Source organism: Cebus imitator, unplaced genomic scaffold (genome assembly GCF_001604975.1).
Source record: "Cebus imitator isolate Cc_AM_T3 unplaced genomic scaffold, Cebus_imitator-1.0 Scaffold307, whole genome shotgun sequence".
In the NCBI taxonomy this organism is placed as follows: domain Eukaryota; kingdom Metazoa; phylum Chordata; class Mammalia; order Primates; family Cebidae; genus Cebus; species Cebus imitator.
The window spans coordinates 1180546-1203016 of NW_016107622.1; the positions used below are offsets into that span (position 1 = coordinate 1180546).

Consider the following 22471-nt stretch of genomic DNA (forward strand, 5'->3'; position numbering starts at 1 on the left):
ACTATAAATTGATTACAAACCATAGTTTGGGCATTTCACAAACGTTGAGAACACTAGTTTTTGAATTTGGCAACGACTGCAAATACCAAATTCTTTTCTTTTTAATTGTAACAAAATACACATCAAATACTCCACTTTGAAGTACACAATTCAGTGGCATTTTGGCACATTCACAATATTGCACAACTATCCCCACTATCTTGTTCTACAATATTTTCATCAGTCCAAAAGAAAACCCCATACCCATGAAGCACTCACCCCCCCCAGCAACCATGAATCTGATTTGTCTCTATGAATTTACCTATTCTGAATATTTCATATAAATGAAATCATATAGTATGTAGCCCTTTTGTGTCTAGCTTCATTCATTTAGGTTTTTTTGTCTCCCCAAAGAATACCATCTTTCTGCATTTAAGATAGCAACAACTATTTATGTAAATCATGAGAAAAGCTAAATTGGAAGCCAAATTACATCTTAAGTAAGTGAATCAGTACAATGATCTTTCAGAATGCAGTTAAAGTTTCCAATACTGACTGGTTTTGAAATGTTGATCAAATGAACACTACTTTAACATTTTAAGTGCAAATAAAAATCTTTAGAATTCATGTCCATTGAATTATTAGCCATTCAGAGCAACTTATATCATGTCACAGCTGTCATGACAAAGCTATTGGAATGTTGTAAGGAGTCAATACTGCTCTATGTTTTATTAGAAATACAGATTTTTAAAAAAAAGTTACAACTGATTAAAGACATCCAGTTGACATAATTATTCATTGGCTAATTTTACTCTTGAGCAGATACAGTGCCCATCATTACTTCCATGGTTTGATTTCTTTCAATCAAATAGCATGGTTAAACCTGAATGCTGATACTTCAGTTAGATTCAGTAATACTTGCCAATATTCAAAGAAAAAAATGAAAAAAAATATTGTTTCTTCATGGGTGAGCTGAAAGAGACTTTAAAACAAGTGTGATCACTTACTTAAATCTAAAACTACTGACCAAAATGACTACATTCAGGGTTACCTCACCAGAAAACTGAAGTCATGGGATAAAGGAGTAATAATGGCAATATGGAAGAGGATTTCAACAGAAAAAAAAAAAAATTCTATGACAGCAGAGGGCAGGACCCTTTTTTTTCAACTTCAGTCTTTCGATTTATTAAAAAATTATTACTATTCTCATGTCATTAAAATTTATAACTACTACTGAATATTAATATAACGATGTTACTGTTTGACTGGAAGGGGTATTAGAAAGCGAACTCTAGTCAGTTCCTCTGTCAAATAAACAAATATATCAACCTATTGGCCTCACATCTGAGAACCAAATTTTCTAAAAATTTAAATAGAAAAGGTAGAAATTAAATCGGATGAATCTGCCTTTGTTCAGAGCAATTGACCTGATTAATTTGTCTTAAGAGTTCAACACAAATGCAGTTTTATTACTTTCAAACACACGAACTATTAACCACCACAAGAACTAGCTACGTATTAAAAAATCATTTCCTAATATTTGCATGCAAATGGATTAATAATTTTGTAGATGCTTAAATTTTTACCCAGTATTTGCATTGTCAGTTCGCTTCAGAAATGTTTTCTTCATAGTAAAGGACAGAAGCTTCAGTCCAGCATATCAAAAAGACTGAGAATTATTTTTAAAAAAGGAATTTACATCAAATGAATTTTTACTATATTTCTATAGAGCATGTACATGAATCTTCCTTATAACCCATTTCTTTGTAGTTTATTAATGAAACGTCCCTCTTTTCATAATACATTGAAATATGAAACAATCTGAATACAAAATTTCAGTTTTGAAATGCGTTAAGGTAACAAAGCAACTCAAGATGTACTGCCATTAATACGTTTCAAGGTGTATTGGCCAATTATGAAGATTATATATGTCAAATAAATATATGTATAAGCAATTTATGAAAAAAGTTTAATCACAGATGCAATAACCTACTTGTAAAATTTAGCAAGAGGCCCTAGTTTTGCCAAGATTTTCAGAGAAACATACCACACACTTGGTTAGTTTGTTTCCTTTTGGTATTGCTCCAAAATGCTTTCCAAAGTAGTAGAAATCAAACATTCTAGGTAATATTTTCCAAATTTCCTTACATCTAAACATCCCTTTCCTTCCTGCATTCGTAAAGTAAAAAAGTGATCCATGTAAGGACACAGTTCTCTCTCAAATATCCCAGTACACTAGTCACTGCCTAAACTTAAGTACCTGTTTTCTCATCCATAAAAATTGAAATTTGAAAGGTTTTATCTCTTGACCTCACTTTAATCTTTTAAATAAAAGGAAATAATTATGTAAAAGATGACTTCAAAAGCAAACCATCTTTCCTCTTCCCTTATTTAGAAAGGACTTCATTACAGTTGATCTTTCCTGAATTCAAACTGCTTTTTTGGAAATCAGATGAATCCTGTCAAACCCTATTATTAAATTATCTTAAATACCATGAAACAAGTCACTGATGAGTTGACAAAGGTATAACTAATATTCTCTGCTTCCTAGGCCTTATGAGCACCTTAAGTAAAACTACTTACATTAACATTTAGATAACCAAACACCTAGAAAACTTCTTTCCATCAAGTCTTTGTTCAGAGAATTAGGGCCACTTGCTTCCTTTCTACTGCACTTCTAAACAATCAATTCTGTATAAACTCCAATCACATCACTTTCAACGTGGCATGTCATGCATGAAACAAACACATTTTAAAATATTTGAATACTTTTTCCTTAGGAAAATTTAAAATAAACAAAACTCCACGTCTTTTTAGGTTGGGATGCAAAACATGAAGATAGTCTGTTTTGCTTCCAAACACCTAAAACTAGTCAAATCTCCACAGGTAAAACCATTATCAATAATATAAACTACCATACCTTCAAAGGATACGGAAGTTTTGCTGAAAATCTTACTATATTCAAGATTACTAAGATCCCAACATTCAACGTTAAAGGACAGATATTAATAGCACAACACTGATGAGATAGGCAGCACAGGATTAAAGATAAAAAAAGATTCTATACTATCCATAAACAAGAGATCCAATCTTTAATTAAACATCCTACTGAATGGGTTGAAAATATCCCTAAAAACATTTTTGTAGGATTTAATCGAATATTTGTCTACTTCTCTTTGATTATCCTAAAATTTATATATGTTCATAACTCTGCAACCACTAAACAAGAGAATGAGATGACTAGGCTAAATATTACTGCTAATGAACTAAAATTTGCACTGCAATTTACCTTGAACAGAAGAAACACTGGTAAAATACTGGTAAATTTTTAAATACTAGTGAATACTAATTTAAAGAATACAAGTCCAACAACTACAGCACCCAATGTATTTTGTCATATGGCTGTAAAATTGAGACAACATATATAGTTTAACTATTAACATATTACCATTATTCTTAATTTTGGATTGCACATATATTATACACACACACACGTACATACATATATCCACTCCAGTAATACACCAGAGGGTAGCTAGCATGACCTAGGCTTCCTGCTAAGTTTTAATACTTTACTGTGCATTAGAATCACCTGGAGATCTTGTTAAAAGAGAATGCTGGGTTCTACCCCAGAGCTTCTGATTCACTAAGTCTGGAGAGACGCCTAATAATCTGCATTTCTAACAAATTCCCAGGTGTTGCTGTTCCTACTGGTTCAAGGACAACTTTTGGAACCACTTCTGTAAGTGATCTGTGAGTCTCAAAATCTAGTGAAAAAGAGTGAGAGAGGGAGATGAAAGGAAAGGGGGAGGGAGAGAGAGAGGGAGAAAGATTAAGTTAACAGGCAGTATTGGGGAAGGAGGCAAAGGATAAAAGTGAATTCAAGTATTTCCCTCCATCCCGATGTTTGCCTTTTACCTTGCTGTTTAGCAAAGACTAAGGAATCAACAAGGACTTCTCAAGGTACAATCTATTATGGCAACATACAAACCTTTTCATGCTTAAGAGGCTAAACAGATGGTTTCCATTACAATTTTTAGAGATATAACCATGCTAGAAACTCTTCCACCTTTCAGTGCACCTAGGTGGTATTACTTTTGACACACTGAAGGATCAGAGAAAGCTAACGAATGAGTTTCTCGTCTTTTAAAAAATTAAGGTTCACTAGTAAAACATGGGTGAGCAATGATGATAATCAATAATTACCACAACATGCAGAAAATCCACATTACAGAAACAATATGATTGTGTTGGAATTTGTCAAACAAGTATTAAAATTTTATTTAAACGAAAGTTTTTAAGTTATTGAGCCATGTAAAGGGAAAATATTAATTTTATTAGAACTTGAACAAATGTTTCACAAAGAAAACATTTTAACAAAATGGTATGGTGGCATAACAACAACAAAAAAAGAGAGAACAGCAAAATGTGTAAAAGAAATATAAGGTGGAAAAATTGTTAAATATCTCATAATCCAGTGTGGAAATAAGAAGTCTAAATTTAAAAACAATGAATTTTAAAAAGCGTAACAACAAAACAGAAAATGCTTGTGCTATCCTAACCACACATTCTTCAGCAAAACTTTAAAAGGCAGAGTTATATTTTATAGTATTTAATATCTTTTTTCTGTTTTTTTCCCACAGAAATAGAGACTATTCAATCTCACAGTTGAAAAAGAAATTATAAGCAGTGAGAAATAAGTATTCTACTATTTAAAATGACAGGTGAGGCAAGACAATTGATTAGTCTTTAATGCTGTATACTTCAACTGTACTAAGGACTTGATCCAACCAAAAAAACCTTAAGCTTCAGAACTCTGTAATGCCCAAGGAACGCCTCTGCCTGATTGCTATATATGGGTGTCAAGAAGCTAGTACTCATAGAGCACTCTCAGGGACAAATGTAGGAGGAGAGAACACAACAGAGTTTTCACAATTTTAACAAGTAATCTGTCACCATTTCAGACTACCAAATGCTAGAATTTACTTAAGACAAATTATTTAAGTGTATATCCCCACCTTTGCAATTTATTTCTAAATACTGATATATTCATTTTTTTAAACAGACCACATCAAGTTAATAATGGTATAAATCAATTTGAAAACCATAATAAACTATTTCAAAAACAGGGGTATTTTTCCATTATACCTTGATTATTATTCAAATATGCAATTCTTACTCTCTTGGTGGTGAAGTCTATGGGAAATTAATTTGGAAATGTTTCAAAGAGATTGTCAACCAAGACAGGTTTCTACATGATTGTCATTTTACAAAGATTAACAAATTTCATGTTTCTAAGGTCTTAAAACAACATAGTTGTAATGTTTATAAACATAAAAGGCAAAAATTTAAGTTAAGCCCTTTGCATTCTGAACATTTAAAATTTATACAATATGCCCAATTCAAACTTAAAATGAGGTATATTTTCTTTTAAAACAATAAATACCTAGCAAATATGTAATATCATGAACAGTTTCAGATTACAGTAAATTCACAGGCTTGCTTTTTGTTTGCTTGTTTTTGCTTTGACCTGTCATGTAACACACTGCGGTGAGTCTTTGGATGTGGCATCTAACAAAAAAGAAAGCTGCACGTGGTCACTCTCTGTGTTGAGCTCTCAGTACATGAGATGAAAACATCTTTGTGGATTATTTTTAAAACGTGATAAACTGCATTACCAAACTTTAGTTATGATTTTACATATGTAAGTACATATGAGAGATCATCTGAGCATTAACAACTGTATAAGGGAAGCACTAAAAGACAAAAACATTATAATGATCTTATGGCAGTGCTTAAGAAATTGAGAATGTTTTTATATGAAAAACTTGTGCTGTAAAAAATCTGAATCAAAGTTTTGCTTTCTGACTGCATGGGTTGCAACCCACAGAAAACAAGGAATAAATTGGTCAGGATTTTGTTAGTTTAAGATGCAAAAATTTAAGAACCAAAATATGCACACCATTGAAAATACTAATTCTTAAAATTATGTAGCTAATAATTAAATCACCCTGTCCAGCAAGTTCCAAAATTTCACACATTTCAAACATTAAGGCAACTTTTTCCAACTAAACAGTACTTTATAAAAATAGATGTTACTCCAAAACATTATATACAGTGACAATAAATTTAGCTAGTTGTAATATTTAATACATTAATAAGGTTTCACATATTACAAAGAAATTATACTAGATGCTTGCACGTATGTGCAAGTAAAATTACAACCCTTAAAGTACAGGTTTTAAAACTGAGCGTAGTGAACGTCCTTCTTTAGTGAGTTCTCGTGTCACACACATACATGGCAATGGGATTGCTTCCTCCCGTTTCTCGACAACATTATAACTGCATTTCTTCAGGTGGTCAGCCATGCTTAGGATGTCAGCAAATTTCCATTCATTAACAGAACAAAATGCAGTACTAAATCGCCATACCTACAAGAAAATTCTACTTTAGATTTAAACAAGTCAATTTTTAGAGAATTAAAAAACACTTTTTGCTCCTACTGCATACATTTCTACTGTTATAGAAGCATCCAATATAAAATTTCAAGTAGCTATAAAATAAAAATTGGCAAATCCTTTTGAATGCAAATACGTCTGTCAAAAAATTATAAGGTAAATCACTTCTATGACATTATGACTTCAATAAACTTAAAAACTGTAACAAAAAACCAAAACTCAGTATTAAAAATTACACCAATCTGGCTTGCTAAATGATTTTTATAAAATCAAAACTGCACAAATTCAGAGCCATTTCCTAAAGTATTATATGCTGCACACTATTCCTTCATACTCTCCAACTGGCTATCTAGAACTCTGGAGATACTGACAATACAAGTGTTATTAAATTTTGTCTCCAGGTTTTTCTTTCCCATTCCTATTTACACTATATGTACTAAAAATACCGGTAAGCTTATTTTTCTGCTGTTCACAAGTACTAAAGGTACATAGTAAGATTCAAGAACACAGGTACTTCAATTTATTCAAAATGGTTCTGAAAATTTATATAAAAATAATATTTGTAAAATGGATCCTATTTTAGTCCGTATCATTGTAAAGCATGCTTCTAGGCAAAATACTCACCTGCCATCCCTATTCATGTCTGTAGCTAAAAATACAGGCTAAAGTAGCCCTTTTGTTCACTCAACAGCTCCAGGCCATGAAATACCGTCAAAACATTATGAGATTTTTTATCATTTTTATTTTTTATTTTTATTTTTTTTAGCTCATCAGCTATCATTATTTTATGTGTGGCCCAGGACAATTCTTCTACCATTGTGGCCCAGAGAAGCCAACAGATTGGACATCCCTGCTTTAGAAAGTGGCAGATTTGAGAAAAACCCTTAGCATTTATTACTTCTCAGGAAAGCACGGTAATGTCTTCTTGGGGTGGCTAGATGTCTTTGAATTTTGTGGAAACACAATTATTTTTCAACTAGCTATAGAAAATCCCCATTGTTCAGCACAGGTAGTCCCTATACTCCTTAGGGTTATGATCCATTATCCTTTATGGAGTAATTTCCCAGGAGTCAGTGAAGGTCTAGTGATAGTATAGATGTCAATAGCCTCCCTTACCATTCCCCAAGAAAACTCCTAATTCCAAAGCTACAAAAGGAATTAGGAATTTTCTTTAAGCTTTGGCAGATGAAATAGCTGAAAGATTCAATGTTGACAGGCAGCCTCTCTACTTCCATACAACTGAGAGTCTGGTGAAACAAATTCAGGAAAAGCAGGCAAAAGAAAACATATGACTCCCACCTGCTTATGACAAGGTTTCTTAGTAATGGATCCATCTTTCATTCAAGTATACATCAAGTATTTACTTAGTGCCTATGACATAGTAGGTGCTATGCAAGGAAGTATTTTGGTTTCCCAAGAATCCCACTTCTCAAGGAATTTGCAGTCTAGAGACTGAAACTGACAATTCATCAATCAATTTCAAAACAGCACAGTGAGTGCTTTAGCAGAGGTATATAATGGAGCACCACAGGAACACAGAGCAGTGCAACTCTCAGAAGGCTTCAGGGTGGGGGTCCCAAGAAGCTGTCATCAGGAAGTAAAGCCTGAGAGTAAGCAGGACATAGCAAGAAGATGAAGATCACAAGATCAAGAAACTGGTTTCCTAAGTCAATTAGCTGGCCAGAATACTTAACCTCTGTTTCTTTGTCTGTAAAATGGGGACAGTGGATTATATAAGTTAATATAAGTAAAATACGAATGCACACTGAGTAGCATATTCCAGGTGTTCAAGTGTGAGAATTAGGGACAGCATATTTGAAGGACTTAACCTAAGAAAAAACATCTGGGAACTGTAAGTAAATCAATGTGGTTACAGTATAAAATGACAGGAGGAAAGTGAAAAGATAAAGATGAGATTATGAAAAGTCTTAATATGTTTTATTAAGGAGCTGGGCTCTATGGGTGATGAACAAATATTAAAGAAGTTTTTAAGCACTGCGGTGACAGTGTAAGAATTGTATTTAAGAAAATACACATCACATTAGCTCTTGTGTAGAGAATATATTGGAGAGGGGCCCAACTGGAAGTAGGAATCCAGTTAGGAGGAAGCTGCTGTTGTAGTCCAGGAGACAACTAAAGTTGGGACTGAACTTGGGAAATGCCAGTGAAAACAGAGAAGCAAACCTGAGAGGTATGAAAAAAAGAAAATGAAACAGGACTTCGTGATTATCTGAAAAAAAAATAAAGGGAGGAGAAAAAGCAGTCAGCTTAACTTCTAAATTCCTAGTTTAGAAAACTTGGTGATGATGGTGCCACTTTCTCATACTAAGAGGGGGAAGAGTGGAGTAGGTTGGATTTGTTGGGTTTGAGGAAGCTGTAGGGTAATCAAGTGAAAATGTCCAGTAGACGCATGTATATACTGGTTGGGAGTTCAGTGAAACAAATGGCCAGGATACAGATGTGTGAGTAATGTGTACATATGATGGTGAGTTACATTTGAAGAATAGGTGAGATTTTCTGCAGCAATGATTATAGAATCCCCACCCCCCAAAAAATTTCACTCCATATGTCAATAATAGTAGGCAAAGATAAACAGAGGCCATACTAAGACTGTTCCGTCGCAAAGGGAAGAAAAGATATGAAATCATATGAAAAACAAAAATACACACAAACACAAGCAGTAGAAACTTTCTGCCACCAGAAATTTCCTTTTGGAAAAAAAAATCATAAAACAATTTGTGTGATCATTTATTGGTCAAAGCCTCAGGAAAACCAAGTAGATGTAGAATTCTGAAAAATTAGTGCAATGGATGAAAGAAAACCTAAAGGTGCTATGAATAAAGTAACCAGAGTTTGAATGCTGTGCAACTAAATGTAAAGTTTATCACAAATGTTTCCACTTTATAAAATGTAAAAGTTTCATATAAGTGTTCTAAAAGTTTAAAAAAAAAAAACCTTCAATCAAAGATATCTGTAATACCTTCCAGTTCCTACTGAGAAGTGCCAAATAGAAGCTGAGCAAAAGTAGGCTATCACAGAAGGAAAATGGTGTAGCCTGGGTTTGCTTAGGTCTGCCTAAATCTCTAGCTCAAGTTTCCCATGCAGAATACATCACTCCTTTGGACTCTACTAAACCGAGTCCTCACCCACAATATCAAATTCTACTGCCCTCCTCTTTTCTCAGACTGGCCTAACATATTTCCTCATTTATCCGTTTATGTTTCTTATTCTCCATATACTTCTCTGCTCACTTTAATATATGACCATAGTAGTAGTTATAACTTTTCTCACCTCTTACTATTTAGATTATACCTGAAACAACCAAATCCTAGGAACAAAATTGCCATAGAATGGAGAGACTATCACAAGAGGGAAGAAAACCCTCTCCTTGCTTCCTCTGTTATCTTATGGCGAAAATGTTTCAGGTGGAGTCCAAATTAGAAGATGATAACATGGACCCAAACAAAGAGTTGCTATAGAAACGTCGAGAAACGTAAGTGGTCTCTGCCATATTAGATTATGAACTAGTTCTAGGAAATCAGTAGTAAAGCTATAAATATGGAAAACAATTCTAATTATCCTAGTTCATGATTCATTACCATTAAAACAAAGTCTGTCATCATATTGATTTAGTAAGTTTTAGGGAATGGTGAATTTCTCAACAAGATATTAATTGTATTAATTCAGCAGCATTATTAAAGGTCTCTTTATGTCAAATAAGAGGTTGATAAAGATTAAACTAACCTTTTCTTTTATCTGCCATGATGAATTTCCTTCTGGATACTTCCTTTTCCCCCACTGCAGTATGACCATGCCACGAGACTGTAGCAGGCTGCCACACACATCCCTCATTAACTTGGATACACATGAGAGCTGGCATAAACTGAAGCCATCAAGAAAGCCTGCAATATGCTGCAGGACCTCAAAAGGAAGACTACTTAGATGGTCACTATGTAATCCCAATACACAGTTTCTAGCAGGCTCTACTAATACTGTAGATACACATGGCTGAACTCCAAATGACCTCAAATGGCGGTCATGGATAATCTTCGCTCCTTGTATTGATGGACAAAATCTACGCTGAGAATAGGTACAACCATAGTATGCTAAAGGGCACCTCTGTTCCATCCAGCCATTGAGTCCAGCATGAATGTCACCATGCACATTCTTAAAATGGGAAGAAAATTCTTTCCTTCTAAATAACTGTCCACACACAAAGGTAAACATTGAACGCTGCTTGGGTTGGTATCTAGCGACACATTCCAATACTAAATCCAGCCCAAGTGTCTGAAATGGACTTGGATTTGAAAGCTGTGGATTGGCATGATCACAAGCTGAAGCTGAAGCTATTTCCCCAACCATTGTATTTGTAGCTAATATTGCAGATGGAAGTGAAAAAGTCTGAGTCCCAAAGTCAATGTGATAAACATCAACCATGCGGCTATCAGATATACCCCTCCCTCCTGGAGAATCTCCTAGACAAAATAGCAATGCTGCTGTGATCAGATCTATTCCTTGGAGGCCCATGGGATCTTCTGCAACTTCCAAATCTGATGTATCTACTGCTTTATCTTCCTTTGGTTTAGACCAACATGAATTAGAAAGAAAATTGAATGAAGGAGCAGAACTGAAAGATAAGACATCCATATTCTTCAAGTCCCCTAAGTCTACGTTTTTCCAACACAATTCACCTTCATCCTCATCATCGGGTATAAGGATATGCTGAACTGTGCCATTAAGCAAAGCATTGGATGGTATTACTTCCCTAAGTTGTGCTGCTGCCACAAGTGAGCTGGAAGGTTTTGAAGTGCCATCTGATGCCACACAGGCTCCATTTGTTAAGTTACTTTGTTTTGAATCACCATGTAAATTATGATTCTGGTCTATGACCTGTGCACATATATTTTTCAAAGGAAAGCCATTACAAAGAGCAGAAGTGTCACAAGAACTTGTATTCAGGTCACATAATAAATCACTGGAACCATTTTGTTCAGACTGGGCATTCTGACTTGTGTCATTGTGGTCAATTCCACCTACTGCTCCTATCTCCTCCTCATAAAGATGATCTTGGTCTTTCAAGTTTTGATACTGTAAGCTTTCTCTTGCATTTTGCTCTTTACTCATTTCATCTGGGGAAGCACAGACACTTGTATTTAAAATGCCAATGTCTCTTGTAGCAGTATTCAGGATATCCAAAGCAGCAGCCAAACTTCTGGTTGTTTCTACAGTAGCTTGATAGAGTGCACCATAAGATTCTTCATCAACAGACACCAAACCATTAGTATGTGGTATTTCTGGGACACTTGATTTAACTGAGATTTGTTCTCTAGGTTTGGAAACTTTATCAGTTGCTTTTGACATCATGGTGGCTACTTTGAGAGATTCTAAGAGCATTCTTTGGTCTTGAAGAGCCAAGGCCATATCTAACTGTGCCACTTCATCAACATCTCTGCTTAGATTTTCATATGATTTTCGGTCTGCATAACTAACTGGCCATCGGTTCCATTCCATAGTACAGCACACCACACTTGCAGGACACATTTCTAGATGTTCGGCAACTTTATTTCGGGCCATGGTAAAAGGACATCCAAAGTCACTATTTAAGCAAGGCACTCGTTCAAATGGACATAAAAGTCGATGCTCATCGGCTTTACAAGAGTGGAAAATGGCACCACAAACCAATGGACAACCAATCAAATCACAGGAAATCCCAGGCTCTGGTCTGGTCATACACCGTCTACTGACACAATTCACACAATGTGAATGCTGCAGCTCCTCCTCCATAATGGCCAGTCCAGCTCTGGTCAATGAAATGGAAAAAGATAAGGAGTTAGCCAAAAAATGGTTGATTTTTCAAAATTATTTAATAATTAAATCCCTAATGTATCTAATATCTTGATTTATTTTAGGATGATGTATATAAAATAAACATACTTAACTAGTTAATTTTATATATAATCAACGTCTTGAAAGGATGTAAGCATTCAATACTGTAGAATGTCATAAAGACTAATATTTTTGTAACAATATGCCTAAAAGGGCAAAAGTGTCAAATTATACTACTTAAATTCTAATACTGTGCATTATATAATGTTAATAACAAGTTAAGGTATATTGTAACTTTTAGATTTCAGAGTGTTTTCACTTTTACCTTTCTAATTTCAACTCAACTAATTTTGATGTATACCACATTTCAGAGATCTTACATTGCTAAAAGAGAACAATCTGAATTTTATGAATATACTTAATCAAAACTTTTAGAAGTTTTCTTTTCATTCCTTCTAAATGAATTCATTTAAGATTTCATCTATTGATCGATCCCTCCTCCTATATATGCCTTAATAAATTCTGCAACAAATCAAGTCTTAATTAGAACATACAAAAAATTTATCCAGAAAATAAAAGTTCTAGCTCAAGCTTTGTGGCATGGGCACATCACTTACTTTTGAGGTTCACATTCATTCATTAAATGCCTATTTATTATTTAACTATTATGTACCAGGCACTGTGTTTGGTGCAGCAATTAAAGAGTTCACATTTTTACAACTGGAAGTCACTGAGAATTTTAAGCAGAGAAATAGTTCTATAAAATAACATGAACAGATTACAGATGTCTAATGGTCTTTCTTGAAAATTTGCATTGTAAGTTTTACAAAGAAAAGTTTTATATCAAAAGTAAAAGTATAAGCATAATATATTGATTTAATTATAATAATTGTGCTCATTCAATGTATTTTTAGTATAATCAACTCCTTTATTGGAGTGTTTCCTATTAGCAATAAAATCTTTAAAAGATTATGTAATCTTTAAAAACTGAAATAATAGTCACGGTGGCTCAAACCTGTAATCCCAGCACGTTGAGAGGCCAAGATAGGAGAATCACTTGAGGCCAGGAGTTCAAAATCAGCCTGGACAACATAGCGAGACACTGTCTCTACAAAACAAAAGCTAAAAAATTAGGCATGGTGACATGTGCCCATAGTCCCAGCTACTCGGGAGGCTATGGCAGGAAGCTCAATTGAGCCCAAGAGACTGAGGCTGCACTAAGCCATGACTGTGCACCCCTGCATTCCAGCCTGGGTGACAGAGTGAAACTCAATCTCAAAAAATAATAATTGAAATAATAACATAATGCCCCCCCCCCCCGTTTTGCCACCATTTTTTTTTTCTTACCCAGTCAAACTTTCTGAAGAAAAACTAAAAACAACCAAAAATCTTCTAATCTCCTAAATATCCATTAACTCTCTATTCTGGTTCTGTTTTTACTACACCTTTTAAAACCGCTCTACTGAGAACCGCAATACTACATCTGGAGGACGTATTTTTTCAGACCCTATCTTCCTTGGCCATTATATCGTGATAATGACCAATCCTTTATTTTTGGACTATTAAATCTTCTTACTTTTCATGTCACTCCAGTCTTCCTCCTACCCTTAGTCTTCTTAGCTATTACTTAATAATAATTACTTAAAGATTGCATTTCTTCAGGGCTCATGTCATTTTTTGCTTATTCTGTACATTCTCCCTAGATGCTCTCATCTTCTCAAAACGTTTCAATTACCACACCTATGCTGAAAATCCATCTATACATCCTGCCCAGATTCCTCTTCCAAATTTTAGCTCTCCACAATGAATTACTTATGATATATTTCTACTTGTATATGGCACTGGCAACTCAGCTCAACTTTTCCAAAATTAAATTACATTATACTAGGCAGTAATTTTCTGGATAGGAAGGTGATTCTTATCCTGTTTTCTTCACCTCAGTGCATAAGAGATTGTTAAATCTCTAACATATTTTTCCATAAAATTTTTCTTGGCTCCAGGTAGCTAATTATTCATTCATCAATTGCTATTATCTTTTTTTTTTAAAGATGGAATCTTGCTCTGTCACCCAGGCTAGAGTGCAGTGGCATGATCTCAGCTCACTGCAACCTCCGCCTCCTGAGTTCAAGTGATTCTCCTGCCTCAGTCAGTCTCCTGAGTAGCTGAAATTACAGAGACGGCGAATTTTTTATAGTTTTAGTAGAGAGGGGGTTTCACCACGTTAGCCAGAGGTGGTCTCAATCTCCTGACCTCATGATCACCCACCTTGGCCTCCCAAAATGCTGGGATTACAGGCAATGAGCCACTGCACCTGGCTGCCATTATCTTTTTCTCAGTTGAGGCACAAGTTTTCTCAAACTAGAATAACAAAACTGTACCTAAATCATCATCAATAGGGCTTCTCTTGATTCAGTAGAAAAGTTCCAAGATGATATTATGGTGTTCAATAATGTCAAAGAAATGACAAGGTACACATTCAACATCAAACTGTATTTTTAAAAATTGTGTTAAATGTCACAAATTATGAGTTAAATACTTTTAAATGTTTCTCTTCATAAATTTAGATAAGTATAAAACTATAAAAATAGACATACTAAAATAGTCATATAGAAGTAAAAGATTAATGACAAACATTTGTATGTTAAACCAGACATTTAAAGAAAAATTTTATTAAGAATTACAACAAATCTTACTGAGTGATTAGATAGTGAAAACAGCTGTAGCTTTCTTATTTTGCAAGAACCAGACTGAGCTGATGTCACATGATAACGTTTACAAGCTTGACTATTACTAAGGGAGAAACCTAAAAATACAAGCAGTTTCAACTAAGTAACCAGTGCTCTCAGAACTTTTAGGGACACTTCATGTTACCGTACACACCATCACATGACACCAACAGGCAAAACACATCTTAAAAACATCACTTAATTCAAAAGCATTTAAAATAGCAACTGCTTGAAACAGGGTCTTAGTTAAAGACAAAAACAGCAATAATTTTCAAAGGTAGAAGGAAAGTAGTCAAGCTTCAAATAGTCTATTTTACACTATCCAATCCCCTTTGAATAAGGTTTAAAAAAGGCATCCATAGCAACAAGTTCATAATATTTATTATTTACTGAAGCAGATTTAGAAAGAAGGAATAAAGAAGAGAGAACAGTAATTATGTACCTATTTTATCCTTCTTTACACATCTTTATAACAACCTGGAGGAAACTGAGGTTCAGAAAGAGTAAGTGATTTGCCCAAGGTCATCTACCTAGTAAGTGGCAGAACTAGGACTCTATGCTCTAGTTCTACGTCTGATCAACATCCATGGACAATAGCAGGTATGTTTATGTATAAAAGTTTAAGAAAATAGGGCAGCACTCTGTAACTGGTGACCCAATCTTAAGATGTTATGTGAGGAATGGAGATTACACAACTTTGCTGGTAGTTTATCCCAACACTTCATCACTCCTGTGGTCAAGAAAGTCTTTTGGTCCCTTCTAATTATAATAGCATTTTACTCTGCTTTGAATGTATGTTTTAAATTATTTGAAGAATAATTTACATTGATAATGCTCAGTGTAAGTGTATGGAACATCATTACATTACTAAATTTAACAATTCTTAAAATAGCCATACAAATGAGAAGTCAAGTTCAATTCCATTTTCCTGATAACTATATTAAGAAAATAGAAAATACAGTAGTCAATAACAAAAGAGTATTCTGGAAAAAGAATCCTCAGCTTCAGAATTTAAAACTCTCCTAGATTCATCCTCCTCCTAATCAAGACCACTACTATCAAATTAAACATGCCTTTAAATTTGCAATTGCTTGTAAATCCTGTAAAATGGGTTTAAAAACATCAACTCCTTATTTATTGGTTGAACAGTGACACAGCAGACACAGTAGAAAACAACTAACATCTCTATTAATTTACACTTGAATTTAAATTACTGGAAAAGTTTCACTGGACCAGAAAATATTCATAAATCATGAAATGCTTTCAATTTTCTCTAACAGAAGTTCTTTGCCAACTTATACTCTGTGGCTGACAAGCAATCCATAAAAATAGTTTTAAGATATGGCATTTTTCCCATATAATGAAATGAGATCTTGTCATTAAAGGCATAAATATATTGCCCTCAGAAAATTATTTGTTTTTTCAAATTCATGAAAATATATAAAGAGATAAGTAGATATAAAGAATTGTAAATTAGCATGATTTTAAAATATGCTAAGAGTCCTCTAATGTATTCAAAACAGCCTGCTGCCTCAGGGCTGTTCCTAATGTCTGCCTCTACCTCTGACACACAGATACACACACACACATCCCTTTCCCTCCTCACATGCCCTGCTGCCTCAACCCTAAGTCTCGGCGTGTTACTTTTCCACATACCCCAAAGACAAGGTATGGACCCCATATTGTGTATACTCATTACACACTCCATTTTTCCTTGGTAATACTAGTGAAACTAAGTAAATCATCATTCTGTTTACTATCTACTTCCACTGGAAAACTATAAGCTCCATGAAGGTCAGAATCATCTCTGTCTCATTCATCCTTATGTTCCCTACATTCAAAATTGTGCCTCAGTTAGAGGCTTATTTGTGTTACATACACAAAGAATTATAATACAAGAAAATAATGAAATGGATTCCAAAACAAATGATATTCTTCATTTCATGGAAAACTATATATTCCACATAAAAATACAGCCTTACAGATCTGGCATCAATCAAACTGAATCAAAATTACTTCATTGTACTGGCCATAAAAAGTCAATAGTACTCCCAACATTTGTTGACCACGTAAGTAATATTTTCCAGGCACTATGTATGGAGTAAGACAAATCATCTATCAAAAAAGCAAATCAAAGAAAATTAGTTTCAACCTTCCATTGTTTTAAAATCTTTAATAATAATAATAGAAGAATCAGGAGGAAACATTTACCTTATATTTATCAAATATTTTAATTCCCTAATCAACCCTAAAGACCAATTACCAGGAAAAAAAAGAATATAGAAGCAGTGGGTTTAAAAAGAAAGGCAGGGGTTAAGGTTTGCACAAAGGTACCTGAATAGGGTAGAGAATGAGAAAAAGAAGTTCAAAATAGGAAGTGCTATCAGCCTACAGCTTAGTATTATAAGTATTATGGTATTAGATGAAATATACTTATAACAGTTACATACTATTCCAATGTAAGTCTGATATAAAACTATAGACAGATTTGTTCAATTAATTAACCATTATTACAAGTCCACAAATGAAATTTCAAATTTGAAGAATAATTTGCATTGATAATGCTCAGTATAAGTGTATGGAACAACATTACATTACTAAATTTAACAATTTATAAATTTAGCAATAAGTTATAAACCCTTGCAATGCAAATCTCATTCTTTGTAAAGTCTCAATCTTTGTATAGCACCTCTGCTGACTAATCTGTTTATCAGGTGCCCTCAGCTTTATAATAATAAATCTATACCTCAGTTAGGCATCTTATCTTACTGTTTAAAAAGAGGTGGGGTGAGGGGTGGTGGTTAGACAAGATCAAAAATACATTATCCTTAAATTCCCAACTAGCTTTCAGTTCCAAATGGCTAAATGGATTACAATATATACATTCTTTTATTAAACTTTCATTCTTTTTATTTATAAAATGAATGACCTAATTATATAGAAATTTTTTCAAGTTTTATTGTTCCAGATATAATATAATCAAAACATATATCTTCCATTTCTAAATATGGTCATGGTCATGAGTAGCTTATTCGAAAGTGAAGTCTAACTACTTTCAATGTTATCCACTAAATAAGCAAATGAAATCATCATAGAATTACATGGGAAATTGAAATAGTTTTAATACTTAATACTTGGACTATAATCTATTTGAGTTGATACTCAGACAAAAATAATCCACCCAAATGGCAGAACTCAGTTTATTAAAACAGGTAACATGTCATTGGAAAATGGGCCTCCAAGAAGTCTCAACTTTGTGACCTTGAGGCAATTACTGTATTCCGCAAACAATCTAGAACTTTATAAAGATTGTTTACAATTATGAGTGTGTCCAATAGGATCTAAACATGTCTCAGAAACCAGAGATACTTCAATTTGCACAACAGCCACACTTAAATAAACAAAAATGTGGAGTAATTATTTTGATGAGTTAATTTATTAAATGCAATCATATGAGGAACTACCTAGTAATAACATTACCCATGCTTTAAAAAAAGTTTGTTTTTTTTTTCATGAAAGATTTTCACAGACTGGGTTTTAAATGAGGTACCTGTCTGTATCTAACATCTAGCTACTTAAAATACAGAAGCAACTTGTCTAAGGCCAATCTCATGTATTTCATCACACTGAATTTGAATTTATATTTTACATAGCATTTGAATTGTTTAATGTCAACAAATTTTATAAATACAATGACATTCCATAGTATGTACTAATTCCTTTTATCAAATAAGCAGTCTTAGCAACTCAATTAAAAAATTTATCCAAAATCATACAGAATAGCAAAGGGCTTATCCATTAAAATATTCTCATCTTAGAAACATGTTATATCAAACAGTAAACATTAACCAATGTCTATTTTGGTGACCTTAAAGTACCTCTGTATACACGTTATCATTACTTATATAATATTGCTTTTTAATGGTATATTAAAGACACTTTTTAGAAGAAGTCTCCCAATGTTAGACCGGGAGAAATGCTGGATTGAAATTAAATACCTAGTACACTTGGAATACATTAAAGTTTGCCTATATTGGAAACTTCAGTTCTCTTACAGCATTCATGAAACTCCACCATTTCCAGAATTAAAAAACAAAAAAGTTATGTCACGGCATTAAAGTACTAGGTAAAAACAAACTAGGAAATAAAAAAGTTAGCAAAACACAATGTTATCCCCAATTACACTACTGTAATGAGAAACAGTGACTAAGCATGAAGAAGAGTGATTCAGCGGAAACCGCATATTGAAATCTAACCCTCTGAAAAATCCTAAAGGTTTATTTCATGCTACTCTTTCCCTTTTGCCATTTCAACAATTTGACTGCTTTAGAAAAACTTGTTATGAGCAAATGCAAGACCTGTTAATATAATTTACATAGGTCTCTAAAGAACAAACACTATTGAAACTTAGCAAACAGAAATTAAAATTTACAGTTTGGGATTTTGTACTAAAAGAGTTTTAAATTAACCTACACCTATATCAGAATGCCCACAAATAACTCCATCTTGGATCAGAGTCAACGAAGTAATCATGGAATAAAAGGTCAATTCGTTCCCAAGCAACTTTTATCTGGGACTTACGACAGGGCTCAAAAAGAAAAACAAGAGAAAGGCAGAGGGAAGTGGAGTACGTCCGAACCACGGTAAACACACATTGTTCTGCCTGTTTGACTCTATACTCCCAAATACACCCGTTAAAAACATACTGGCAGATTACTCTGAATTCAGCACGCGCTCTACAAACCCCTTCCAGGCAAAGTACTTCCAAGGCGCAGGACACACACAACCTCAGGTCTGCAAAATAAGGAAGTTTCCCTTTAATAGGCTAAGATCCTCTCACTTCCATGAATGGAAAAGTTACCAACTTTGCTCATCCCGTGCAGACTGTGGACGATGCTTCCCCAGTCTCTTTAACCCGTTTGTCCCCAAAGAACCCAAGTTTTCAAAAGCCAGACGGAACGAGAAGCTTAAGGTTCCCTAAGTTTAACTCCTTCGGCCCTTTACACAGACATACAAACTGGGGGGACACGGAGGTCGGTGCCCTAGGGCTTGGGTCGCCATTTGCTGACCTCATGGCTAGCCCGGCAGGCGGCCGCGCGGACAGCAGCGCGGCGGACGCCCAGTCAGCGCACCCGGACTGCCGACCCGGGACGCAAACTGACAGGGGTCTGCCGCCTTTCCTCCGCTCCAGGCCGGGCCCGCCGACCCCACGGCCGCCAGCGCCGGCGCCTCGGTCCCGGTGGCGGGCCTCACACTGGCCGGCCACCGCCTCCATTCCCGCCGCAGCGCGGACGCCGCCGGCCTCCACTGCGGGCCTTCCGACACTTACCGGCCGGCGCGGCCGAACCGCGGCTCAGGCCCTAGCTGCCCTGGCCGCAGTGCCCAGCTGGCTCCGCTCTGTCCGGACGACGCTCCGTGCCCCACAGAGCCGTCCGGACTACCTCCTCCGCCCCTATCCCCGAGTCGAGCCGCCGCCTTTTCTCCTCTCCTGCCGGCCTACTCCAGAGGCAGCCACCCTCCACGCGCGCCCCGCCCCGCTGCGCCCCGCCCACCCGGCCCGGCTTCGGCCGGCAGTTGGGCGGAGACGCGCACGCAGGCCCGGAGGGGACGCGCACGCTGCCCTCTGACCCCGCAGCGACGTGGCGGAGAGTAGGGTCTGGAGGGAGCCCCTGCAGTGGCGAGTCCTGCCGTTGGATTCCCGTGGCGCCCGTTGAGGCTCCGCCCGGGCGGTGCTACCAACACTGTTCGATTTTAGAATCCTGCATTCCTACAGGGAATCCTAGACCCCTCATTTTACAGTTGAGGTAACGGGCCCAAGTAATATGACTTGTTCTCGCCGCTACTCGGAGAAGCAGCCCCGATTTCTTGACTCCAGGGCACTGCTTTCGCGTTAGCTCGTTTGTGGAGGAAATGGGTCAGCCCTCGCTGGACCCTCGGTGATTGCCACCACAGGCCTTCCCGCCGGCTAATTCAGCGTGCCCCAGGCCCGTGACTTAATGCCAAGACGGTGCTGTGGCCCGTTATCCCCTGTCGGGTTTTAGCTCCCCGAGAAGGAGCTCAGCTCTGGATCCCGGCGGGTAGCGGAGCCTTTCTGGAGCTGGGACGGGGCAGCCCACCAGGGTCTGCTTCTGTGAGGGGCTGAGGCGTCATTACGCGAAGGTAATTAGCTGGGGAGGGGCTTAAAGCCGCTTTTGCGGTGTGCCGTACGTATGACTAAGGATTAAAGAAATCCCACAGGGCTGTATCAGGATTGGATGTCCACGCCCCGGCAGCCAACACCAAGCCTTGGTCTCCGGCCGAGGGACAGTGATTCAGAGCTCTGGGTGGTGGGAGCCGCTCACCCGCCCCCATCCCTCTGTCGGGGACTCCTGCCCACCCCTATCGCGAGAGAATTACAACAAAGGGAAGATGGCTGTAATCCTGGCAGTGGGGATGGGGGCAGAGCCAGGAAGACACTGTGTTGTCATCCTTTTTGTGGCTGCATCTTTACCCCCTGCCTTTGTGCTTTGGGAAAGAGAGCTTACACAGAACTTGCCATCCTACAGAGAAACGACTCTTGGACTTGCGGGTTTTAAAGATTATCCATAGATTAAAACAAAACAAAAGCTAAGGAATTTAGATTAATTACAGAGTAAAGGTTGATTTCTTAAATGATTAGCTTTTTGAAATATCTGTTTCCCTTATTTTGCCCGGTTTGGCTGCAGACAGGCCATTGTCCTCGGTTCAGAACTTGAGAGCCGCTGTCCAGAGAGCTACATAGTCAGGATGAGGAAGCAAGCAGGATTGCCCAGTGGGAGAGGATGTGGTTGCTGCTACACTATGGCCCTACTCCATGCTCACTGCCCTGGGCTGAGTCACAGACCTTTCTTTTGATTTGGTTGTCCTCTTATAAAATAAAGGATCTAAAATAGATTATCTCTAGAGCCCTTTCCAGCTTTACAATTCCGTGAATCTCTACTTATACTTACTGAGATCTGGGACTTTCCCTTTTACTAAGTCACCTAGCTGACACTAGGTCACCCTCACCCGCTGGAAGCTGAGTCATTCAGGCTGGAAACCTCATTGTCTTCTTTGCCTCTTCATCTCAATAATTTTCCAAGTCCAGACAGTTGTTTAAAATTCTTTCTTTCACCTTCATCCCTAGTTACTGTTAAATGAAGTTTAGCCTAAAGCAGCCTCCTTATATATTTTAAGTTCAGCCTAAAGGTTTATATATCGTCAGCTATAACAAGTGGATGTGTAAACAGACCATAGTCTACACTTGTGTCAATTACTGAGTTTTGGCCAATCAAATGTAGTCATTTGTTCAAACCTTGTTCAAATAAGGCAAATCCCAAACTGTAACCAGTCCAGCTGGTTCTGTACCTCAGTACCTCAGTTTTCTGTGCATCAGTTTCCTTCTTCTGTCCATAAATCATCTTCCACCATGTGGCTGCACTGGAGTCTCAGACCTACTCTGGCTAGGGAGGCTGCCCAATTCAT

General features: G+C 36.4%; 1 protein-coding gene across 1 annotated transcript; it reads right to left on the bottom strand.

Moving 5' to 3' along the window:
• Positions 1–733: 733 nt before the first annotated feature.
• On the bottom strand, positions 734–20517 carry FBXO30 (F-box protein 30). The gene is made up of 3 exons (XM_017503243.2): positions 20319–20517; positions 10182–12237; positions 734–6410 (listed from the first exon to the last, which is right to left on the bottom strand). Exons 2-3 carry the CDS (start codon positions 12219–12221, stop codon positions 6207–6209), a joined length of 2244 nt encoding a protein of 747 aa, XP_017358732.1. The 5' UTR covers positions 12222–12237; positions 20319–20517; the 3' UTR covers positions 734–6206.
• Between the last annotated feature and the right edge of the window lie 1954 nt (positions 20518–22471).

Excerpts from the sequence above, each read along its gene's own strand:
- FBXO30 (XM_017503243.2), bottom strand. The coding sequence starts at position 12,221 with ATGGAGGAGGAGCTGCAGCATTCACATTGTGTGAATTGTGTCAGTAGA. Across the intron at positions 6,411-10,181 it reads CATGGCAGATAAAAGAAAAG|GTATGGCGATTTAGTACTGC; the intron begins GTTAGTTTAATC and ends ATTTTCTTGTAG.